Source organism: Plectropomus leopardus, chromosome 6 (assembly GCF_026936395.1).
Source record: "Plectropomus leopardus strain MGB_pleo_1.0 chromosome 6, ASM2693639v1, whole genome shotgun sequence".
NCBI classification, from domain to species: Eukaryota; Metazoa; Chordata; class Actinopteri; order Perciformes; family Serranidae; genus Plectropomus; species Plectropomus leopardus.
This window is the reverse complement of record NC_142181.1, coordinates 28,351,781-28,372,053: the sequence shown is the minus strand read 5'-3', so window position 1 is coordinate 28,372,053 and position 20,273 is coordinate 28,351,781. Positions and strand designations below refer to the sequence as shown.

Genomic DNA, 20,273 nt, shown 5'->3' with positions numbered 1-20,273 from the left:
GGTTTGGTGGCCAGTACAGAGAACTGATATTTTTGTTTACTGATATATTATTCCCTGTGACGCTGCCCAATAAGTTGAACCTGAGCCATGCCTTACAGCAATGAGAGCAATAATTTCACATCCATATAGGGTTAGAATTATACAGCTGTTTTTAAGCAGTGGTTGATATTATGTATCAGAAATTGGAATCTGTATTGGGAAGGACAAAATGGTATTGGAACATCTCTGCAAAAAACAGCTTTAAGCTTAAACATATGTTTAATCAAAAACATACAATTTCTTGAAAAATTATTTATTTGCAGACCACGCTGTGCTTCTGGTCTATGTTACAAATACTTACAGCACATACAGTATGCATGTCTTAACAGTAACCATTCCCAAAACATCCAAATGGTGTATTTATAGGTAATACATAAGTATATACATAAATACATGTGCATAAAAAAAGCTCAGAATGCACCCAAAGCATTGGAGTGGGATAAAGAACCACAGTACATTGATACAGTGTCGAACCTAAATAAGCAAGCTAATTGTGCACTGGAAAAAAAACCCAACAACAAACATATTTTGGGTAAACATTTCATGAAGGTATGATATCACGGTTGCATAGAATTGTTTTCAATTTCAAAATAAATTTGCAAATAAACTTGGCATTAAGTAGTGACTATGAAGTTAGTGTCTATTATATGATATACAGTAGTATGAGGTAATCAGATTTTATGGCAATCCGGTGCCTGGATCTGGAAAAAACAAACAAACAAAAACCAAAACACTGATACATGAAAGCTTGTTTGATGCTCATATTATGTTCAAATGTGGCATGGCACATAACCTGTTTATTGTATATTGAAATCCCAATAACAACTCATACGGTTTGACAAAGACAGCATAATAAAAAGGGAGATAACATGGTGTGTCAGCACTAAAAAACAAGCATTGAAAAATAAATAAATACATTTCAAACTAATGAATCAGAGAGACGACAGCAGTTGTGACAGGAGATATGCTGATTGAGGGTAAAACATTTCATTCCCTTTAAGTGAAATCTGCTAAACTTGTGAGACAATATATCAAGGTTTAAAAAAGAAAAAAAAAATAACAGCACAGTCAACACATAGCCCTGTTGTGAGAGGGATCTGGAGTCCCTGCTATCTATAATAAGCTACAGAAGTCAACACTTTAAACTGAAATTTAGCATACCATTTGTGCCAAAAGTGAAAACAGTTCCCGTTGGAAATAGTGGATCTGAAATGGCTACTATTGTACACTGTACATTGCAGACCAGCTGTTTTGAAAGTCAATTCAATACTACAGACTAACAATCTCACTTCTCTGATTTGATTCAGTGCCATGTGTCAATTATAAGGTCTAAAAATTATACAGTGTTTCGACAACTAAATATTAGGGGGATTAACAATAACAACTGGCCTTTGATAAATACTGCTTTTATGGGATAGACTGCAAAACACAGACTGGTGGAAATACAGTAGATCAGACGTATTTGTCACAATTCCATTCAAATCAGCCTTTAAACTTTTTTTTGTTTTTTTGCAATTTCAAACAGTTTTAAAATACAAAACTAAATGCATGCAAAAGCATGAGCACAAGAAAACAATGTCATTTATCTCACTTGAATGAATGTCTTACTGATAACACAAGACAAAACATAACATACATCATAAAACCTCTGATTTCTTAGGCACGCACTGAATCTAAGGACAAATCATTCTCTATAGGAACAGACATGTTTACCCAGTGTAAGCAAACTATGGACAGTGTCTTGATGCAGCAAATCAAACATACGAAGCTCATTGTTAACAGCTACTACAGTATGCAACAGATCAACCTTCTCTTGACCTAAAACACCAGATGCCAGTCAAGTTAAGAGGCATCCTCTGTAGCACCTTTGGAAACGTAATAACACCTTTTTTTTGGATCAAGTGGCATCGAAAGCAAATCAATACGTGAGCGCTGACAACTTGATAAGTGCCTTGAAACAGCTGCTAACAAAGTCTCCAAGTTCTTGTCTGGACCACTCCCCGGCCGTGGAAGTGATGCAGTATTTCAAGTAGATTTCTGAATTGAATCAAAGCTCTTATAGTTTGTGTTGCTTCTTCAATCTTTATTTAAATGTGAGGCACTTGCAAAACAAAAATTTTAACTAAAACTCTCAATCATCAGTCTGTTTGTTAGACCTCGGAGCTGTCACTGAGGCCTTGTGTCATCATGGGCTCTGCGCTGCTGGAGCTTTTGGGTGTGTCTTTCTTCTCCCTCTTGGACCGGACCAGTAAAACTGCCACTATGATAATGAGCACCGTTAGGAGCAGCCCGACAAAGACACCAATGATCAACACAAGTCTGTCATCGCTGTTGTCTTTCTGGTTGAGCTCACGGGGGATGACCCCTTTGGTGAAGATGTCCCTCTCTGGGCTTGTCCTCTGCTGGCTGCTGCGATCTAATGCGATATGGAGGATGTTGGTGCCACGGTTGTTACTCTGACCGATCTCCTTTATCACGTCTGGCACATCGTTGGCTGATCTTCTGGTGCGATGTTGACCCTTTGGAAGCACATTTGTGTGCTGGCTCATCACGTGGTACTCCAGGCTTCTCTTCCCAATGCCTCGGTTAGCGTTGTCCCGAGAACGGACAGTGTAGATGGTGTGAATGTACCACTCTCTCCCTGCAGACACCTGTTTGTTTTTTTGTTTTTTTTTAAAGATACTTGTAGGTCATTTTATGGAACATATTAATGCTGAACACCAGGTCCATTGTTAAAAGATCCACCATAAAATGCTTGTAATACATCATTAAAAATACAGTACCTGTCATTCAAGCTTACCTTTATGCACCCTTGTTTGTTGTGTTATTTTGCACTATTGTATATCTGGTCTTCTCAAATATACAATGTGGCCAGTGCTGTTACTGGGCAACAGAGTTGAGAGGTTCTAAGCCATTTGAAAATCAGGCCTTTAGACAAACTGATACTGAGTTTTTCTACTTAACAAGCCAAGAAAAACACATTCACTGACCAGAGGAAGCAATCTGGACTTGATGAAATAGTCTGAGTCATGCCTGTTATGTGGCCTCTGATCGCAGGATCAGAGGCCACATTCAGGCCAGCCCACACAATGATGAGATTGCTTACTCTAAAGTTTCCACACAGAAAGTGTTAGGTCAGTGAATCTTTTTCCTCTTGGCTTGTTAAGAAGAAAAAGTAAAATATCAGTTGGAAAAAACACCTTTGAAGGTCACTTTCTGTGACTACGATTCACATTATTTTTATCTTGCTCTTTCCACTGGCTCTCTGCACAGTGGGACGCCACAAGTTCACACCAGTTCCCTGAGTTACAGTCCAGACTCAGTTAATTGGCCTCACAAAAATGTAAATTCCAGCATAAAATCTTTAGGATGCATATGAGAATGTGAACGATTCGAAAGTGTGTGCTGAATGTGTTTCTTGTGCCTGATATTCACACTGACCTGGAAGAGAGGCGACGAATCAACTCTGAAACCATCTGACCCAGGTTGTCTTACTAGAGCTAAAGCGCCATGGTCATCCACTGCCAGGAAGGCGTTGAAAGCTACACTGCCAAATGATCGCGCCTGTGTCTCTGGCTGGGCCTTGTCCTATCAGAAGAAGTTTGAAGATGACACAAGAAGGAGTGTGTAAGTTTGACTGGACACAAAGCATGTTTGACATGACAAGATATACTTTTGTTACTTACAATGATCTTAAATCTGTAGAGTAGCGAGGGAGCATCAGCCAGACAGCCAAACTCAAAGTTGCTGGGGTTGTACTTAGGGACATATCCATCAGCTCCAGTGCACAGGAACACTTTCTCTATGTTGCAAATGAAGGAGTCGCCCAAGTTCTGCACTGGATCCACCATCACTCGGCCATAAATTGTGTCCCCTGAGGGATGAGAAATAGTTTTCATCAATTCAACACTAACATGACATGTGGATTAACTTGGTGGTTTAATTGATAGTTGCACTAAAAAGGTTTTATTATGTACACTGGTGCAGTTCTCTCCAGTAATTTTATTTTGTTTAGACAACATTAAAAGCTCAGCTAAAGCTACTCCCTTATTCTTGGCAACAAGAGCTTTCAACACTCAAATTTAACAGCAGCTTCAAGGACTTTACAAAGACTTTCAATATGTTGTTGAGAAAAAAGATCAGGCTCTCATAATTAATTTGTTTTGGAAAAGACATGAAAGTGATCAAACTGACACTTCACGTAGTGCTCATTTTTAATCCACTTTTTTGCTGCTGGGTCAGAAATTAATGGGGACATTTCTGCTAATTCAACAGATATATTCATCAAACAGGAATTTCTTTTTAATCAGCAGAATGATCTGGTCCAAGGAGCTAAGCAAGAAAATACATTCACAACCACCCGTTCAATTGCAATATCTATTTGGGCTCAGTTTCTTTGTAATGTTTTTAATCCACAAACTTTAAAGAGCATTTGGCACTTTCTGACTGCATGTTATTGCCTTACCCTGTGAAAAGGCAGTGTCACTCTCTTGTCCAAAGCCCATGGAGCCATCTGAGAGCCAGAGTGTACGCTTAGAGAGTAAGATCATCTGCGTGTTCAGACTGAACTCAGCAGCCACGGGGTCGCTGACCTAGAAACACACAGAAGATACAAAATTACAATGTATGTACACTTCATACAGTATGTCTGCTCATTGTTTTTCAATTATTTTTTGCCTTTATTTGCATAGGACAGCTGGAGCATGAGAGGGGGCAAGAGAGGGGATGACATGCAGCAACAGGCCAAGGGCGTAGTCAAACCTGTGGCCGCTGCAGCGAGGAGGTAGGCTCTGTACAGGCGCTCCATATATCTGCTTATTTTAAAAGTTCTAAGTAAGAATATGACACATTGCTAAGCAGTGTAAGTTCACAATCTGATTTTATTTGACTTTCGGTCAGACAAAATAATTAATGACAAGCTTTTATTACTGGCATTTTATGGGTAAAACAATTCATGAATGTATCCAGCTTGGCTATTATCATTGTAGATGGTGTTTTTGATGCTGGGGTGGTTAGATGTTGGCATCAGGAGCTAGACATATAGCTGCACCTAAATGAATTAAAAGTGGGATGTTAACTAGAGATTTGTTCCTGTCAGCGTAAGTGAGAAGAGTTGCAGTTTTATGAGCATTTGATAAGATAAAGTGAACCAGGAGAGAGTTTCCTCTTAGATTTTTCAAGTGATGGGACAACAGAGAGAGGTGAGGAAATAAATAATGACTGGCTTACAGAAAGTAATGAATGAAGGAGAAGTGGTGAATTAGTGAAAGACTTATGATTACATTTCACTTGCACAAGGATTGATAGGCAAAATTGCTACTAATGTACAGCAGTAGTTTGTGTTATGTGTAGTTAAATGAACAGTTGTGAGTCCAGGTAAGATATGTGGTCACATGTTTTTACTTGCATAGTGTCATATTGATGACACTTTGGTCAGGTGATCTGTTTGTCCAGATCACAGGTGTTAGGGGGTGTGGCCTGGGAGCACAGGAAGAGGAACTGTTTGGTGTTGGTGCAAGAGGAAATGTTTTATGGAGATAGATGGAGGAGTAAAGAAGGATCTGGGCAGATTTCCACTGAAAGAGGAAAAAGACTTTTGCTTCATTTTATGGTTCTACTTCATCAATCTGAAGTGATCGAGGAAATCAGTGTGATTTGAGGAGCATTGCTGCTGAGCAGAGGACTAGATTCAAGACAAGGCCACATTACAGATTCCCAATACATCTGGTGAGTTAAACTCTTCTTTGGGATTTTTTTTTTTTTTTTTGCAATGCTTTGGACATTTTGTTTTTTGGCATTTCAGTTTGATTATGCTGTCATGTTAAGGAGGCCTTTTTGTGAGTTGAAAAAACCTTGTGGACATTCAAGTGAACATTACACTTATTTTCTTGTGAACTCATTCGTGTTGAAGCTTGACTTTGTGGTGAAGTTTGAATTTAAAGGTGGAGTCAGGGATTCTGGAGAAAGATACTTGATACTTGAGCTGTGGAGTTTGGCATGTTAGCTATGCCAGATTTACTGTTCCTCTTGCTCCCACTGCCTTTCTCTTTATTCATCCATGGCCTTTTCCCTGTCCTGTGCATGAGCAGAAATGCTCCCTGTTTGGCTGGAATAGTGTTACGTGACTAGGTCCGAGCCACTTTGTTTCTTATACAGAGAGTCAGGGCTTTGTGGGAACACAAGATTTTCTTCAGTGACACACAAACTAGACAGCTAGTGGACCATAAGGAGATGCATCTGACAAAATGTGTATTGGAAGTGAAATGCTAGCTGCACTTTTAGGTGCCCTTTACATGCACCTGTTGGTTATCAGTGTAGTTATTATAGGTCACAGATGCCTGTGTCCTGTAATAACTGTTCAGATGCCTTTCTCTAGCATTTCAACTTCTAGAACCTCTGAAGAAAATCGGTTTGATCTCTTTAAAAAAATACAGAGAAAAACACAATGAGTAACTTGGGAAGAAATGTTCTGCAGAAAGAAAAAAAAAGTAAAATAAAAAATTAACAAGGGAGGATTATGAGGACTATGATTATGATAAAAAATAAGGGGAAATATTTAGAAAACTATTTTTATATATTTAAAAATGTTCTTTATTTGTATTTTATTTGTATTTTTTAAAACTTTTTAAAAAATTTTGTGCATATTTTGTCCATTTTTTAACCCTTTGTAACCTGAACAAATTGGCTTTGATTTCTTTCAAAAACATGGGGGAAAAATGCAATGACCACCTTGGCAAGAAACACCCCACATATTGCAAGATGTTAGTTAAAGGTGATAAAGAAAATGATCTTAAAATCAGTTCAACAAAGTGGAGAGAATAAGAAAATTATCAAAAAAAAAGTGAAAAAATGTCATTTAGGTCATTTTGTTATTTTTGATTTTCTTTACTTTACTTTTCTATTTTCCGTTTTTATTTTGTTGCTTATTTTCAGGTAATTTTCTTGACTTTTTACCAAGTTTAGGGGGGCATGTGTTGTTAAGCTGCTCATTGCTGCTCAAGGCCTTCTCCCACGTTTTTGAGTGAAATCAATTTTCTCAGGTTTCAAAGGGTTATGTTGCTCGTCACTCTCTTCCCATGTTTTTTTATTTTTTTATTTAAGAAATCAGGCCAATTTTCCTAGCTTCAGTGGGTGAACCAAGTCTTGTGCTGCCATCAGTTGTACTTGGAACTCACAAAAAATGACCTTAGACAAAAGAGAAAAGGATTAAAGCAATATAATTGGTCATTACAGTCAGATATCCAAGTTGAAAACTTCCATCTAGCGCGAGATCTTAGACAAAATATGGCAAACACCTGACAGCACCACGGTGCACACAGTGAATCGAGCAGAATCACATTTTCATCATTCATTTTACTTAATGTAGTGTTTATGTGGTGTTTGTGTTGTGAAACATGCTGTACAACCCTGTAGCATCATTTCCATTCAGTTAATTTGTTCATAAAGGTCTTTGCAAGCAAACATATCTCCGTCTACATAAAACTAATGCACACAATAATGTATGCTATAGCTGCAGTAATTCACAGTGTTCTGCTCGGCACCTGTTTACACGACTTTGAACTGTTGTACATTATTTTAATGAGCAACGAAAAGCAAGAGAGTTGAGTTATGCTACATGCTACTTCTCTTTGACAAAGTGAGGTCACCTGCTGAAAGCGGATGTCCACATCAAAAGTAAGAGGCTCTCTGGGATTGCAGACTGGAGGGATGGTGTACTCCAGGCTGGGAGGGGATGTGCAGGGGATCAGCTTCACTGTGTATGTGCCGGAGTAGTCACGCACCTGTGAGGGAAAATTATCATCAGTTAGAATTAGGTGTAAAAACAAAAACCAATTAAACTGCCCCTTGAAAAACTAATTATTTACTCACAGCAAAATCTGAAATAAATGTCCACTGCTGAATGGGCTGATTGTAGGTTGGCTCGTTTCTCACTAAACTGAGGTTAAAGGTCAAACCAGGGTGGTCTGGACACATGACCATGGAGGTAAGTGGTGAAGCTGATGGAAAAAATGCAGAGATCCATAACTCAGTTGCGAGTTGAAATACTTAAAAGACAATGATGATCAAAGTGATTTAAAAAAAAAAGAAAAAAAGACAATTATAGTGTAGCTTGAAATGCATGGTCATGGGTAAAAACAGTTAAAAGCTGAGTTACATTATATACCACATCAAATTTAGCCTGTTGAACACTAAATTGCTTCTATGTGATTCACTGTACCTGGATGTGCAAACACAAACAGGCCTCTGAATCGAGCCTCAGTGCGGAAGTTGACAACTAGTCGTCCCTGGCCATTTATACGCATACTTGTTGGGTACAGGGCACCTGCAAAGACAATCACAGCTTTAATTTGACTTCTTAATTAATTTACAACCCCACATTTATTGAAAATGACAGAATTTTAAGTTATCCTCAATTTCATATTGCAGATTACTGTTCAAGTTTTACCTTGTAGTTCAGCCTCTGGTGGGCTACCGATACCATCTCTCCACAAGATGGCAGTGTCGTACACAAATGTGAGCCTCAGCTCTGACTGTAAGTCAAAGTGCTGCCATCCTCCTGCTCCCACTGGGGAGTGGAAGACGTAGGACACATGGAGCGGGACTCTTAGGGTCACGTAGGACTGGACCAGATTCAACACCTGCGATGAATACCAACATGTTGTGTATGAGCAAAACATTTAAATTTGAATTTAAAGATTGACAGGTTTACCCTTGTTGTAAAGATATCAGGAGAAAAACATCAAGGCACCCTGAATAAAGTGCATGTAAAATACTTCTGAAGATGAAGAGCAATATTCTGCCATCATGGCTGATGTAAGCAAGTTCTGCTCTGAATAGTGCTTCAGTCCACATACTGATCAGAGGTGGTGCTTGTATTAGGGAACTTAAGCACACTTTCCTAGGAAATCATGCCTACAGTAATAACCTCAGGTAGGCATCAGTAAGTTCACTTGAAGTTCTATATGATGATGATTATAATTTACTGCTGTGCATTCACCCTTGCTGAATCTGCTTGTAATGCTGTCCATGCCATGCTGTCTTAAACTTGTTCTCAGTGCTGATAATACCAAGCTTATGTTATTTACTAAAGCCAAGAGTCAGCTGCTGAATATTGTTTTAGAGGCCACTCTTGAGCAAAAGGTCATTGAAAAGGTTTACTGCTATATACACCTGGCAGTTTGATTGATAAGTCCCTTACTTTTAAGCCACATGTGCAGTGCTTGGAGAAAAAAATGAGGCTTAAATGAAGTTCTTATCTTAAAGACAAGTTCTGTTTTTCTTTTTCTGTAAAAAAAGAGACCACGTATTTGACCTGTGTTGGACTGTGGGGATCTGTCGTGTCTCTGCTCAGCTATTGCATATAATTGATAGAGCTTACCATGCTTTCCTTGGATTCATATGAAAATGTAAAACTGACTCATCACTGTGAACTTTACTCTTGGGTAGAATGGCACACACTGGCAACCCACAAGCAAACATTGGTATACTTTTGTATGCAAGGCAATTGTAGGGATGCTCCTGTCTTGTCTATGTGTCTATTTCACAGAAGAATGTTGGACAGTACTTTTTGCTGTCACAGGACTTTTGTATGAATTGGTTGTACAGAGAGTGGAAACGGGGGTTTGAAGTATTTCACTCCCTTGGACTGGTATTTTGTACTCACTTTGCAGAACATTTTAAAGCTCCATGATTTTGAGTTTTGAGTGCTTTTGAATCTATCTTAAAAGCCCAAGACAGAATTGTTGGGGTGTCAGAGCTTGAACTAATATTTTGAGATGCATGGCTTATTCCTCTGGATATATGAATATATTATGTGTTCTTCTGTTTTGTGTGTTTTTAGAATGATGTTTGTATCTTGTGCTGCTGCCTTTCTTGGCCAGCTCTTCCTTGAAAAAGAGCTTTTTGATCTTAGTGGGACCTTTTAAATAAAAACTTAAAATAGTTAATAAATAAAAAAAAAATAACTCTAAGAGTGAATATATTCTCTTATTCGTGATGGACTCTCACCATCTCTTAAACTAACATTTTGATGGCAAATCAAATGTTTCTAAATATTTACTGGTTAAGAGTTTAAAAAGGAATTAAATTTACATTTGTTGGGGATATTGAGTTGCTCAAACTTTCCCTCTCTAAGAGAGTTGTCCTAAAAAGGTAAAAGGATCCAAAGTGGTGAAAGTCATCAGAGGGAGCTCTCTCTGGTATCTGCACTTTCCTCTGACCTGTGAGAGGTACCTGCCCGCACTGGCTCTGCGTTCATGTGGAGGCGTGCCTACGCCTCTGGGAGCTGAGAGCTCAGGCAAATGATTTGCAGAATGGCCTTCTGACACAACCTGCTGGGCCTTAATAGATTCCTATGGTCCTGTTAAGCTGGGCACTAAGCCCTACACAGTGACATGACTCTGGCCCCGGCCTGCACAGAGCTGTCTTCGCTCAGCCTGCCTACCCACTTAGAGGAGCACTCAGGTCATAGGGGCATCCACAAACAAAGGCACTTTCTTTTTCCATTGATCCCGCCTTGCATATCCTGAAACTGAGCCTGTGATGCCTCAGTCTATGCATCTACATACCATTTTTTGCTCTGTTCAGTAACCATAGCAACAAAATCTACATACAGCTCTGCACAAGAGCTGAAAGTATACCATTCTCTTCCTGGATGGAAAGACAATCAGGACAAGAACAGAGGTTTGATAGCTAGATGAGACCGTCAAAGCAGTCTGAGGGTCAAAACCATTCATCTCTTTCATAATTTGCTGCTATTTTCTTTTATAGATTATTTGATTATCGCTGAGCAATGTGGACCCTAATTAAAGAAGATAGAAGTGAAGTGGTCACCATTTAATTAAAAAATATGTGTGTTATTAATTAAGCCTCAAGGGATTATTATTGGCCAAGGTAAAGTTTATATTACCGGCAACAGTCTGCTTACTTGTCGAGACGTGTTTATTACTGCCACACTCTCATTTACATCATCTGGCTACAGGCTACAAAGTTCCACTTGTTGAGAATGACTGTTATCACCTGGGTGATGCCTTTGTTATTAAATACACCTAAAGCCATGTAAAATGTGAAATGAAACTCCCATTATAATCACAAACCAATAAACACTCTTATATACCTTCAGAGCCAAATTTATTTGCAAGTGCTGTAGGGGTTTAATTAATAATCCTGTGTAGGGAGCGCAGTGGAGGTTTTCACCGTGATGTGCCCCGTGCACTCTTACGGCCCTTCTTTATCAACACTCTAGCTTAATTAACTGCAAGTCAACTAACAGTAGGTTTCCAAGGCGAATGCAAATGTTGAAATCTGCAAGGAATGTATGCCAGGAGGACACAGAGGGCTTTAATATTTCCTTCTTTCAGCTTCATATATAACAGCTGCTGCTGCAAAAAGCCAAATGCACACATGGCGGAACAGACGAATACAGATTTTTATGAGGCCGTTGGTTATTGACTTGCCACTTTGAGAAGACAAATAACTGGTCATAGCAGGAGTTGAAGGAAGCAGGGTGTTGGGTTAGTCATTATTACAGAGGTTAACACAGGTCTGCAGACAATGATGGATGATGTCTCTACAGGGTGGTATTTACTTTAGGATCTTAAAAGGAAAACCAAGTGGGCAAGCAGAGTTTTAATATGCCTGTAAATGATTCATTTTGGATTGAAAACCCAGGAAGATTTTGAAATGAAAAGTGGGTAAGACTTTATAGGACAGAACATTCCAGTAAATGCTGAGTCCACATTCCTTTCCTTAAGGGGGGCTGTGGCTTTATTGATCTGACTCTGTGCTCCTCATGTCTAGAGAAGACAAAAGGGGTCAGAGGTGAGCTGAAGCTCAGAGGTGGGGCTGCTTACCTGTCCATCAGTCCCAATGGTGCCTCCACAGTCACTCAGTAGCTCAGACATGTCATAGTAGCTGGTAAATTCCCATAAGCAAGCCTCCAAGTTGAGGTTTCTGTAGAACCGCAGTGTACTGGTTCCCCTGAGGGAAGTGCTGTATTGGTAGGAGGCCGTCTCGCCGATCACTTCTGGATTTTTGGTGGCTTCGGTAAGGAAGCCATAGCGAGTCTTGACCTCAGTGTAGTCCAACAAATTGGAGCAACGATGGTTACCAACACGGGTGCCATCAGGGCTCAGTGTGAGCTCAAAGTTAGACAGAGCTCGGGTGGAAACTACAGGCAACATACCTGAGAAAGGACACACACATAGCAGTTAGAAAGTGGTAGCATAGGAATGTTAAATTCACAGTTTAGGAAAAATTAACTGAAGTAGCTTCTTATTAAAAGAGTGCAGTCTCTAAGACTTTTCCAGTTCAAGAGGACTGTTAGACCAATAACAAGTGGTGGAAGAAGTTTTCAGATCCATCGAAGTACTAAAACCAGACTGTGAAAAAGTCCTGAATTGGAAATAGAACTTAAGTAAAAGTAGGTATAACGAAGAAAATTTATTAAAAGTTAAAGTACCAAATGCAGAAAAATCTTAAAAAAAAAAAAACTTTCACACAAAAAAGTCAAAATAATTAAAGAAAAAGAATGAAAGAAAAACACACCCCAAAAGCTTAAAATATTTTTTTAAATCAGAAAAAACACCCCAAAACTAAAAATATAAATAAAAGAAGAAAACACATCCCAAAAATCTAAATTATTAAAAAAAGAAAAAGACTTAAATGTTTATAAAATTGCTGGTAATTGTTTTTCTGTAAATGTCCTAATTTATTACTGAACTAATAATTGAAGCTATACTTGTGTAAACTTTTAGGTAACTTAATGTATTATAAAACAATATGTTTTATGAACTCCTCTTGCGTTTTATAATGCAAAACTCTTAATTTGTAAAGTCACTAAAGCTGTCAGTTTAATGTCGTGAAGTAAAAAGTACAATATTTCCCACTAAAATGTAGTGGAGGATACAGTAGCATAAAAAGAAAATACTCAAGTGAAGTACAAGTACCTCAAATTGATGCTTAAGTACAGTCCTTCAGTAAATGTACTTAGTTACATTCCACCACCGCAATCAACCTGCCTCTAAGTGAACTTTTCACAGATAAAAATTATTCTCTCAACACTCATTCTGCTGTTCTCACCATCAATGTGGGGCATGGTGACAGTTAGTTTGATGAGATTGGGGTGGTCTGTGTCTTCTGTTCCCGTGTACCGCAGCTTGGCAGAGAAGGGTTCGGCCCCCACTGTGCCTGCAACACGAGGCTGGCACATTCCTGCAGCCATGCCGTAAACAAACAAACATCAAACATTTTGTTCCCCTAACAATCCTCCACAGAAAATGCTTTTATGTTACAGTTTTCTGTCAGAACAAGGACAGCAAGTACTGCAGTGGGAGAGCAAAATGAAGCCAGCAGCTGCTTATCGCATTGAGCCATTTCCATGAGAGAGACTAAAAATTTCAAGCTCAAGAATGAGCTCCACTCACCCTCATCCATGCTGATGGAAACTATTGGGCTACTGAGCTCCAGACCTTCATCCCCATTAGAGTTCACGCCCCTTGCGGCACACTGGACCCTGGAACCAGCCTGAAAGTAGACTGAATCCAGAGTGATGAGCTTGGAGGAGGTGAAGAATGTATCAAAGTCAACTTCCCTCATAGGGCTGGTGACACCATCGGGTCCTGTGGGGGCGCTAACGAGCCAACGATAACGAGTTAGGGTATTGTTGATGTTCTCGCTCACACAGATGGAGCCGGTTTTGTCATAGTCTGGGTACTTGGGGTTACAGGCCTGCAAAGACAAAGAAGAGATTATACTTGAGAGTGAAATGCAGCCAAAAATCACTGTAGCTGCCAAAGTCATTTCTGTATACTCCTGATGAGCTCCAAGGTAGCTGATACTTGAGTGAAGTGTGCACGTCTGCTAAATACTACCTCATTAACAGTATTTACTTGTAAAACTGCTCTGACAAAAAACCTTGCTAAATGAATCATTAGAAATGACTGAAAAGTATTCCATTAAGTATTCATTGGACTATCTCTTGGGACATACAGTGACACAGATGACAGGGTATCCAGCCACAGGGAGAGAGTCCTTGTTCCGGTCGATGTCATCGTAATGCAGCAGAGAGACCACTCTGGGAACTGAGGGAAAGGTGACATCCGCCATGCTGTTGGTCTCCTCAATATAGATTATGGCTTTGCTCATCTGTTGATTGACAAGCAAGGGCAATTAGAAGGACGTTAACAGAGAAGGTAGTTACACACTTGACAGCTAAATTATATACTAATTTGGCTTCATTTTCACCTTTGTCTCTGCCACCATGTTTTCATCAGGCTTCAGGTGCACAGTGAACGCCTCCCTCATTTCTCTGACACCATCATATAAGATCTCCACCTCCACGTAGTGCTCTGTGTCACCCTCTTTGAACACAATTTCTGCCGAGACAGGACAGGCATGATAAATATTTTTTCCAGCAAATTTCAAATATTCCGATAAAAGTGCCAAGCTGGATTACTTACCCTCAGATATGGGATGGTAGTCCTCCCCAGAGGTGGCGGATCCATCCTTTGTGTGAACTCTGATGACAGAGACCTTGGAGGTGTCTCCAACTCGCAGCACTGGGATCTTGACCAAAGACACTTGGCCACTTTCCTTTGGCTCATTCACACTGAATTTGGTCTCTCCAAACCTAATAATTGCCTCTGAGAAAACATGGAATATAGATTTAATTCGGCTTGGGCGATATTATGGTATTACTGTAAACCAGGGTATTAAGATATCACCATGGTGTGATTTTCAATACCGTCAAAAATTTGAACCATCATCTTTATAAAAACTTCATACTGTAGAGGGCTATTATGAGGTTTTTTTGCATGCAGTGCCTATCTGGTGCCACCAGAGGTCAGTGTGGTGCAACAGGCAGCTGAGCTGACTGCGAGCGGTGAGAAAAACCTTGCAGGATGTAAACAGCCGGTCTGTGTCATGCTCGCAACAGCAGAGACAGAGCAGAGAGACCACAGGGACACCTGCTTGTTTTTTGGGATTATTTTGACCAAACCAAAGATGATCATTGTTGGAACAGCAGACTATCTAACTAAAAGACTAGCAGGACTAACCAAGACGGTTCCGGTGAGTTTTATTTTGTTTCTGTCGAGTTTGAATGTTTCCAAAAGTGTGTGTGTTAACGAGTTAACGAGCAACTAACAGTTTAAAGAAAGAGGAAAATATGAATTCAGAAGGTGTATGGTTGTCTCTCTGTTTAATGAGAAAAATAGGTGTAAGAATATTACCTTTATTGACATCTCATGAGCGTCGGTCAGTGTTGGGGGTGCCGGGGGTAGGGTGTTGGGGGCGGGTATATGATACCATCATATACCATATACTCCGGTGAAATTCCAGAAAGGTATGAAGGTATGACAATATCGATACAGCCAAGCCTAGTTTCAGTCATGCTATAACTCTAACATTGCACTACACTACATATTAAAGCCCCTGTGTGTACAACATTTTGCTGCCCCAGTGGTAATATCATAAAACACATTATGGCAGATCTGGGGAAACTAAAGCAACTGGGCTGAGAGAAACACACAGACTAAACAAATTGTACAATTTTTTTGCACAAACTAAATCTATGCCGTTGGGATAACTTAAGAGATGTTATGATCACATAACATGGTGGCATTTAAACAGAACTATTGTAAGGAACGTGTAATAGCAAAACACAGCATTCTTACTGTCTGCATCGTCTTTGATCTTAATGAGTGTTTCATTCTGCTTCCCAATTGATGCTCCAAATGGAGAGTCACTCTTGGGGCTTCCCAACACTAGACGAAGCTCCTCTTCTTCCTCATGTTCTGTGTCATCAACCAATACCAGTACACACGACTTTTCAATCTCCCCTGAAATAAGTGAAGGGAAAACATATTGAGCAACTTCATATGTCCTTGCAGTTGATTCCAACAAGTAAATCAAACAAAAACCATGTAAATGGACATGTGTTAGGCCGGTGGATAGTGATGGATGAAGTACCTGAAAGCCACTCTTGTGAAAAAGTACAGATGTGTTACCAAAAAATGACTTTGATTAAAAATTATGTCACTTTTTTAGAATATTTACTTGCGTATAAATCTTAAAGTATCTAATTTTTACTGTACTTAAGTTTCAAAAATAATTTTGATATTAAATGTATTTAAATATTGAAAGTAAAAGTAAATGATTTTAAGAATTATGAGGTTTGTTTCTTAATAACGTGCTAGGTCGTTTTTATAACCTAAATAATTAAAAAAAATAATTCAGTTTTTCCCTACTTGCCTATTGCTTCATTTATCTGTCTGTTCCTTCCTTCCTCCCCTATTTTGTATTAAGTAACAAAAATGCCTAGAGGAAATGTAGTGGAGTGAAAGTGAATGTTGACAGAAATATAAAAACTCAAGTGTATTTTGGGAATATCTGTGCTTTTCTTAAGTACCGTAACAAAGCATTGTTACTTTGTTACATTACACTACTGGCTAGGTTTACCTGGTAAGAAGGTAATGATGGAAGCATCTGTGTTGGGCCTTTCGTTGAAGTCCATCATGACTTGGGCAGTCCCCTGCCTGCTGTAACAGCGTACTGTGGACTTGTAGCTGATATCTCCACTGCGGTATACAGTAGCTGAGATCTGCCCTGCGTTTTCATGACCAACATAAACAGCATCCCGGAACTGCACCTTTGGCACTAGAAAAACATAATTAAACCAATACATTTACATCAGAAATACAGAAAGTGTAACCATTTCAATGAATTTTGATTACAATCAAAATTTTCACTCACAGTCCGAAACCGAGTCATTGATGAGGATGGTAGCCTTGCTCGGCTCCCCAAGGATCCCATTCATGGGCATCCGGAGTACCAGTTCAAACTTCTCTGGCCCCTCCAGCACCGGCTGGCCCAAGTCATCCAGGATGGTTACTCGAAACGTCTGCATAGTGACCCCCGTTGCGAAGTCCAGATTCCGGCTGATCCCAACATAATCCACACCAGCTGCTCCACAACACAATATAGGTCAGGCATGTCCCATACAAAGTGCTTAGGGGATATAGTTGATATAATACAAATGGACTACAGCACTTGATCATATTTCAACAGCAGTTCTCATGTTACTTCATAATTCATTTGTGAACGTCAAGCAGCGAGCAAGATGAAAGTATATATCCAGTGTGCTGATAAATCGACACTTTCTATCATGTGGTCGATAGCAATGAACAGTTGGAATTTGTTGCGTGATTAAAGGCGAGCTGTAAGAAACTGGATATCTCCCCAAGCGCAAACAGGTTTTTCATTTGCCATTCTTTAAAGAGTCTAGGTACCGAGAGCTCACCCTTTGCCTGCAGGCTTTTCTCATGTACTTATGACCCAGTTATGTGCCTATATGTGGGCTTGCATTTCTACCACGCTGCATATGATTAGATGCTAGTTATTTTTTTACGGTTATAACATAGTCAAGAGCAGAGATGTTAAAAATCTATGCAAGGGGGAGGAGACTGCCTGGGGCAGGAGATAAAAGAGGCTGTAGGAGAGGCTTGAGGAGATAGTGACTAGTCTTGGAGTCCAAATTGTGTATAAGTATATCAGACACCTACAAAGTAAGGGGCCAACAGAAAAAGCCCTGACTTTTCTCCCCCTATTCTAAAACAATGTTTACATTCCCCAGTTCATCCAGCCAACATATCCAGCTTCACCATGGGCTCTTGAGCTCAGCAAAACAAAGAGTGACAGGGTGATGACTTAAGTCTATTGTTTTCTGTGGTTTACATTTCTCTAAGCACTAACTAGCTAAAGCTGTCAGAGAGAGGCGCCTCGCTGGGACACGTACCCTCAGCCGAGACAGGATCTGTCTTTCTGGAGCGCACTGTGACAGTTCCTCCTTTGGAAAGATCAGTCCCCGTCCTCCATACCTGCACCTCCACAAAGCCATCACTCTCATCCACGTGGTAGTCTGTGTTGCCAAAGTAGAAGACGGGAGCTGGGGAGAACAAAAGAAGGAGTAAAGGAGATGAGGAAAAGCAGACAGGAGGATGAAATTCATAACCATCTTTTAGCTGTTTCACAACAGGATACCTGAATGTTGTAATTGCTGAGTTGAATCTGTAATAGCCATCGTACTCCGTAAGATTACCTCTGATTACAGGAGAAATTGCGGCAATGTTTACACCGAAAAGTAGAAAACACTGTAATTGTAGATCTTAAACAACACTTTCTAACTTCCTGGAATGATGTTTTGGGGGGATTTCTACATGCGTATTCATTCATCAAGTCACAAAGGCAACCTGAAGGCAAAGCTGTGTTTCCTGGTGTTGTTGTGAATGAGCCTGGTGGTGGAGCTGACTTTGATAGTGATGGGTCTGAGAGGCAGACAGGAGGCCTGACAGGAGGTCTGGGGGATGTAAAACTCGATGTGCCAGCCTGGGCCTGCCTGACTGCAATTAGTGTTCCTATGAGCTGAGATTCCACTGCAGCCAAACTCTCCCACTATTATTCTATTTAACCCTTTCAGAGTCTGTTTCCTCTCATGTCACGCTACTTAAAAAATGCTTGCTTAAGGTCCTGGACCTCTGAATATATGTGGTGCAGTCAGCTACTGTAACACTTACTGCTATCACAAAGAGATTATTTATGTACTTAAACTGCGGGGAGTCAGTCACATTCCATTAAAGCAACACAGAAATAACCTGAGCAGCCGCAAGCTGAACCCAATCCAACTCAATGGGTTTTACTTACAAAATGCACAGCTTTTTTCGTTTAACTGATCACATACATCCTTGCTATGATGACTAATGGGAGCAAGACACTACTGAGCTGTAAAAACCTTGTTCTTTTGAAAGCAACTGTGACCAATAATGAATAAATTGAGTGAATGGCGATGGCCATGGGCAGAGTTGTGGTTTCCATGACAATGGAACTCTGCACCTACAAAATGGTACTTAGCTGTTTCTCATCACAAAGTATGAGCCAAAAAGGAGGGTGGGCAAATGGGTGATAAATGCTTTGAACAAAAAACAAATTCATAGTGTTGTAACTGCGTAATGATTATGTTATCTAACGAAACCAAAACACAAGAGCAGGGGAAAAATAGATTCACTGTCAACAGTGCTGCCAGGCACAATTACCGATCAAGACAAAATGTGTTTATTATTTTGCACTATATCATTATTCTTCCAAGTAATCTTAGTCTCACATGATATTGCATATTTTGATGCAGTCTGCTTTGGCAATAACAGCTCTACAAGATAAGACACGTTCTTAAAGGAAAATAGTCTTTTAGGCAAAGCCTTGGGGTTTGTGGTTCTCAGAGGAGCCATCTCTGTGGTTGAAATAATATTTCCCCTAAGAGCAGGCAAAGGACAGAAAACTTTTATGCTTTAATCTGTCCTGAGAGCACAGTCGGGGACAATGAGTGCTGCATCAAGAGGAGTGCAGCTGCCAGAATTTCTCCCCACAGAGAAACCAAACAAAGATGGTTTTGGCTGCCTGCACTTGGTCTCTAACAGGAGTAGTAATCAGATCTACTCGCCTGAGGTTGGCAGCCAGAAGCTTGAGCCCTGTTGTACTAGTCCAGTAATCAGATAAGGTTTGTGAAGCAGGCAAATAGTGAGCTTCAAAGAGCTATGGCCCATTAACTGAAAGGAAAACCACTGGCTCCATCAGCCAAGCCAGCAGCAGCTTTCTACGCCACACAGCACATCTTAGGTTACCTGGACGTAAGAGGAGATGATCCAGATTTAGACCTACCTATTGTGTCAAATTATGTAAGGTGTTGGAACTGTCATTTATTTAAAAAAATGTATTTGACAAATTAGATTTTGAATAGTTATTATCATTGTTGATAGTTACTTAACCCTTTGACACCTGAACAAACTGGTTTGATTTTTTTCAAAAACATGGGAAGAAGAGTCTATATTAGGTGCCCCTTTGTCACTTGATGAACTTAAACAAGCATTAGGGAAAATTAATAAGGGTAAATCACTCGGATTGATGGTATCCACCCAGAGGTATATTTAAAATTGTGGAACTTTCTGGGACCAATGTTGGAAATGTTTACAACAGCTATTCAGAAAGGATCTTTTGGAAGAGATGCAAATACAGCACTAATAACACTTCTGCTGAAAAACGGACAGGGATCCAACAAACTGCGCTATCATCCACTGCCTTTGTTAAATGTGGATGTCAAATTGTTCTCAAAGACACTTGCATGTCGGCAGGGAAAGTTGTTGTGTATCTTTATTAGCATATTATTCTATTCGTCTATATATATT

At 39.8% G+C, this 20,273-nt stretch overlaps 1 protein-coding gene across 1 annotated transcript in view; it reads right to left on the bottom strand.

Moving 5' to 3' along the window:
• Positions 1-276: 276 nt before the first annotated feature.
• LOC121943558 (FRAS1-related extracellular matrix protein 2) overlaps positions 277-20,273 on the bottom strand; it is a 67,541-nt gene continuing 47,544 nt past the window's right edge. Inside the window, exons 7-24 of the mRNA XM_042487102.2 lie at positions 17,834-17,983; positions 16,792-17,001; positions 16,498-16,695; positions 15,714-15,878; positions 14,499-14,681; positions 14,284-14,414; positions 14,029-14,184; positions 13,464-13,767; positions 13,120-13,251; positions 11,892-12,223; positions 8,486-8,678; positions 8,258-8,362; positions 7,909-8,036; positions 7,686-7,820; positions 4,505-4,631; positions 3,726-3,913; positions 3,481-3,627; positions 277-2,690 (exon numbers count right to left, since the gene is read on the bottom strand). Of these exons, the coding sequence (XP_042343036.2) occupies positions 2,190-2,690; positions 3,481-3,627; positions 3,726-3,913; positions 4,505-4,631; positions 7,686-7,820; positions 7,909-8,036; positions 8,258-8,362; positions 8,486-8,678; positions 11,892-12,223; positions 13,120-13,251; positions 13,464-13,767; positions 14,029-14,184; positions 14,284-14,414; positions 14,499-14,681; positions 15,714-15,878; positions 16,498-16,695; positions 16,792-17,001; positions 17,834-17,983 (3,485 nt within the window). The 3' untranslated portion in view covers positions 277-2,189. The remainder of the gene's footprint in view (positions 2,691-3,480; positions 3,628-3,725; positions 3,914-4,504; positions 4,632-7,685; positions 7,821-7,908; positions 8,037-8,257; positions 8,363-8,485; positions 8,679-11,891; positions 12,224-13,119; positions 13,252-13,463; positions 13,768-14,028; positions 14,185-14,283; positions 14,415-14,498; positions 14,682-15,713; positions 15,879-16,497; positions 16,696-16,791; positions 17,002-17,833; positions 17,984-20,273) is intronic.